This window comes from Stegostoma tigrinum, chromosome 17 (genome assembly GCF_030684315.1).
Source record: "Stegostoma tigrinum isolate sSteTig4 chromosome 17, sSteTig4.hap1, whole genome shotgun sequence".
NCBI lineage: Eukaryota > Metazoa > Chordata > Chondrichthyes > Orectolobiformes > Stegostomatidae > Stegostoma > Stegostoma tigrinum.
Window position 1 is genome coordinate 40,831,215 of NC_081370.1, and position 4,550 is coordinate 40,835,764.

General features: G+C 46.1%; 1 protein-coding gene across 1 annotated transcript; it reads right to left on the reverse strand.

The window, feature by feature from the left end:
• Positions 1-2,516: 2,516 nt before the first annotated feature.
• Positions 2,517-3,488, reverse strand: LOC125459509 (putative proline-rich protein 21). Its single transcript, XM_048546012.1, has one exon. It carries the CDS (start codon positions 3,486-3,488, stop codon positions 2,517-2,519), a length of 972 nt encoding a protein of 323 aa, XP_048401969.1.
• Positions 3,489-4,550: the final 1,062 nt, after the last annotated feature.

Below are 4,550 nucleotides of genomic sequence, written 5' to 3' on the forward strand. Positions count from 1 at the left end.
TGCTGAGCCATTTTTCCATAAAACAAGGCCAATAATGATCAAATTCCTTGTAGTATCGCATTTCCTGTCGCCTGTTTCAAAACTACAGAAGCTTTGCGTTTTCACACCATTTGATTGTTCAATGGACAGTCCTTGAGTTTTTTAATGATTGAAATGACCCTTTGTCAATGTTCCCTAAAATAACGCACTCTGTTTCCGAACAGAGCCCAGTGGGCTCAACTGTCTGCTTTGGCTGAATAGAATCTACGTGAGTAGCAATCTGGCTTTTAGGAGCAATTGTTCAAAGCTCCTTTGTGTCCACTTTTAACAGGAGATTACAGTTTGTTAGAAAATCCTTAACATGATAAGTATACATTCATGATAATAATCTAGATGCAATTAAGAGGAAGTTAGCTAAATACAGACAGCAGAAGACATTAGAGGGCTGTGCTAATACAGTTAGATGAGGAAAGATAAGAAGAGACTCAAGTTGGAAGGGACTAGTTGGGCCATGGGCTGGTTTTGTGCTGCATATACTGTGGAAGACTGTCTCAAGTTGTTGTTGTAATGTTCAGTGGGGATAAATATTGGCTAAAACGTATAGCGAAGTTTGTTCGCAATATCACAACAAGACTCCTGATTCAATAGCAATAGTAAATTTCAAAATTCACCTTTCTACATCTCTTTCTTTCTTTCAGTCATTTCCTAAAACTCTCTTTTTAGTAAAGCTATTGGTCACCTGTCCTAATATCTCCCTATGTGACTCAGTGCTAAATTTCATTTGATAATGGTTCTGTGAAGCACTTTGGAATGAAATATCACATTAAAGATGATACATAAATGCAAAGTGTTGTCTCACATCGAGGGAGAAACTGAAAGTTCATATCTTTCAAATATCATAATATTCAAAATATCATAACAATGTGTGGAGCTGGATCAACACAGCAGGCCAGGCAGCATCAGAGGAGCAGGAAAGCTGACATTTTGGGTCTGGACCCGTCTTTCAAAATATCATTTCTTACTTCACAGCAGCTACTTTTCTCTTATTTTGCTCTTTGACTCATTTCATTTTGTACTCAGTATCATGAGTCGTTCTGGATTAGCTCCTGCTGTTTGGCCCCTTTTCCTCTTCTCTGAAGAATTGGTCGGTCAGATTTCATTCAAATTATTGGGGAGATATCTAAAGGGACATCATGTGAAAGGAATACTTTCTTCCTGTTTATTGAAGTGAGGTGAGGAGAACTATTTTTCTGCGGCAAGCTGTTATTATTTGGAATTCTCTGCCTGTAAGGTTGTGGTAATAGGTTCAATAGCAACACTAAAATGGGGCTAGGTATTGAATTAGAAAAAAATACTGCAGAGCTGTAGGGAAAGAGATGTGGCAGTGAGTCTAATTGGAAGTGAAATAACTCCACAGTCAGTTGTCGTCCATTATTTACACGTGGAGGATCCCTGATCCAGCTTCCTCGGAGCCAACTCTAAGAGTGAACAGAACCCCTGACACTTCTGTTTATATCTGTCAACCAGCGCTCACTGATTGGACCAAATAAACAGCCCCAATCAGGGAACACATATTCTATGCTATCCTCCAGGCTGACCTCATTATAATCACTGTAGATAGATTTTACATAGACTTGTTGTGTATGGTGGGCCAAGGAGTCTCCTGCTGTGTTATCCTGTTCTGTGGTTCTACAGTTAATGATTCAAAGCATCAGAGACAGCAAGAACTGCAGATGCTGAAGTCAGAGATAACACAGCTGCCTGGCCTGCTGTTTTCCTCCAGCTCCGCGCTGTGTTATGATTCAAAGCATATTTGGTTTTTTTTATCAATAAATAAACTGCAGGTAATACAAACTTTGTGGACTTATATTAATTCTGTATTTGCACGTGATATGATCAGCTGCTCTGGTTTCTCCTCATTTTGGCAGTTTATTGCTGCTCTCCTTTCATTATCAACAGCCCTTCCTTCTCTCATTTTGTTCCTTTTTCTCTGAAATATTTCTCCTTCAGTACCTCTGCTGTACCAGCTCACTTTCTACTTTTAGAAGTTTGAGAAAGGCCCTTTCCTTTGTCTGGACTTCTGATCTTTCTCTTTCAACCTGCATCGCTTGGGGTCCACTCTCTCTGACGACTGTTCAGCTAAGGGCATTGAAACACATTGTTAAAATGTGCTATAGAAATACAGGAAGAGCAGTGTCGCCATTGACTCTGGATAGCACGGTCAACTCTTGATCAGTACATGGTGGTTTTAAACTTCATTTGAAGCTCAAAATCTGGAGAATTTGAATTATCAGGATATTATTTATGTATTTATCATTTATTCAAGATGGCAGCAGAGTAGGACACTGTGGTCAGAGCTCCTCTGCTCGCCAGTCCCTTTCTCTTTCCCTTTTTTTCTGCACATTGCTGCATCTCTTTACTTCCCCCGCCCTACTGAGGCAGTTGAGTCGAGGAGCAGAGTGCGCGAGCCGTGTTCTGTGGCAGAATGGAGCGAGCAGGCCGTGTTCAGCAACGGAGCTGAACGAGCATGGGCCAAGTCATGTGGCAGAGCGAACTTTGGCCGAGTCCTGTGGCAGAGCGAACATGGGCAGAGTCCTGTTGCAGGGCAGGCACAGGCGGAGTCCTGTGGCAGAGCGAACATGGGCTGAGTCCTGTGGCAGAGCGGACATGGGCCAAGTCCTGTGGCAGAGCGAACATGGGCCAAGTCCTGTGGCAGAGCAAACATGGGTCGAGTCCTGTGACAGAGCGAACATGGGCCGAGTCCTGTGGCAGGGCAGGCACAGGCTGAGTCCTGTGGCAGAGCGAACATGGGCCAGGTCCTGTGGCAGAGTGAACATGGGCCGGGTCCTGTAGCAGGGCAGGCACAGGCTGAGTCCTGTGGCAGAGCGAACATGGGCCAAGTCCTGTGGCAGAGCGAACATTGGCCGAGTCCCATGGCAGAGCGAACATAGGCCAAGTCCTGTGGCAGAGCGAACATGGGCCAGGTCCTGTGGCAGGGCAGGCACAGGCTGAGTCCCGTGGCAGAGCAAACATGGGCCGGGTCCTGTGGCAGAGTGAACATGGGTCAGGTCCTGTGGCAGAGCGAACATTGGCCGAGTCCCGTGGCAGAGTGAACATTGGCCAAGCCCTGTGGCAGAGCAAACATGGGCCGGGTCCTGTGGCAGGGCAGGCACAGGCTGAGTCCCGTGGCAGAGCAAACATGGGCCGGGTCCTGTGGCAGAGCGAACATGGGGCAGGTCCTGTGGCAGAGTGAACATGGGCCGGGTCCTGTGGCAGAGTGAACATGGACTGAGTCCTGTGACAGAGTGAACACGGGCTGAGTCCTGTGGCAGAGTGAACACGGGCCAAGTCCAGCGGTGGAACAAACACAGGCCGGGTCCTGTGGCCGAGTGAACATGGGCTGAGTCCTGTGGCAGAGTGAACATGGGCTGAGTCCTGTGGCAGAGTGAACACGGGCCAGGTCCCGCGTTGGAGCAAACACGGGCCGAGTCCTGTGGCAGAGCGAACATAGGCCAAGTCCTGTGGCAGAGTGAACATGGGTCAGGTCATGTGGCAGAGTGAACATGGGCTGAGTCCTGTGGCAGAGTGAAAACGGGCCGAGTCCTGTGGCAGAGTGAACATGGGCCGGGTCCCGTGGCAGAGCGAACACGGGCCGAGTCCAGCAGTGGAGTGAACGGGTGAATCCCAGAGTGGCAAAGGAGCAAGCCCTGAGTGTAAGCCCGCATGTGGAGGCAGAGCGGCCTTGTGCTCTGGGGCCTGTAGGCATGGACTAGAACTTAAGTACTAATGGTCACTTCTATTTCATTCTGGACTTTTTCACTGTTTCACGCTAATCTATATTATTTTGTATTCTGCAACAACACTATCTTTCTTTACTCTGAGATTTGTACCTAAGATGGCACTATTAAAGGCAGCCTTAATAAAAAAAATGTCACTATACTCCTGTAATTCTGTACTGGAGTACATGTGACAGTAAAAAATATTCTCATGTACTCCAGTAAATTCTGCAGCAGCTACTTCAGGCTACTTCCTGTACAGTGTTATTCATTCTTTAAAAATCTTGCACTTATATTACAAAAATCCTTAGAATTTCTGAAGCGCAGTCACCGTTGTTTTGCAGGAAACATGGCTGGGAATTTATGCCCAGCAAGCTCCCACAATCAATAATGTGATAATCTGATTTTCTCTAATGATGTCATGGGAAGGATAAATTTTGTCCAGCACACCAGAGAGAATGCTGTTGGCCTTCTTCAAACTTATGCCAGGGATGTCTTACATCCAGCTGATAGCCTTCTGATGTAACATCTCTTCAAAAGACAGCACCTCCACCTACCATTAGATTGATAAGATGTCGGGAAGTATTTAAAGTCATAGAGGTGTACAGCATGGAAACAGACCCTTTGGCCCAACACTTCCAGGCTGACCAGATATTCTAAATTAATCTAGTCTCATTTGCCAGCCTTTGGCTCACATCCCTGTAAATCTTCCCTATTCCTTAAAGATGTTGGAATTGTACCAGCTTCCACCACTTCCTCTGGCAGTTTGTTTCATACATGCACCACACTCTACAT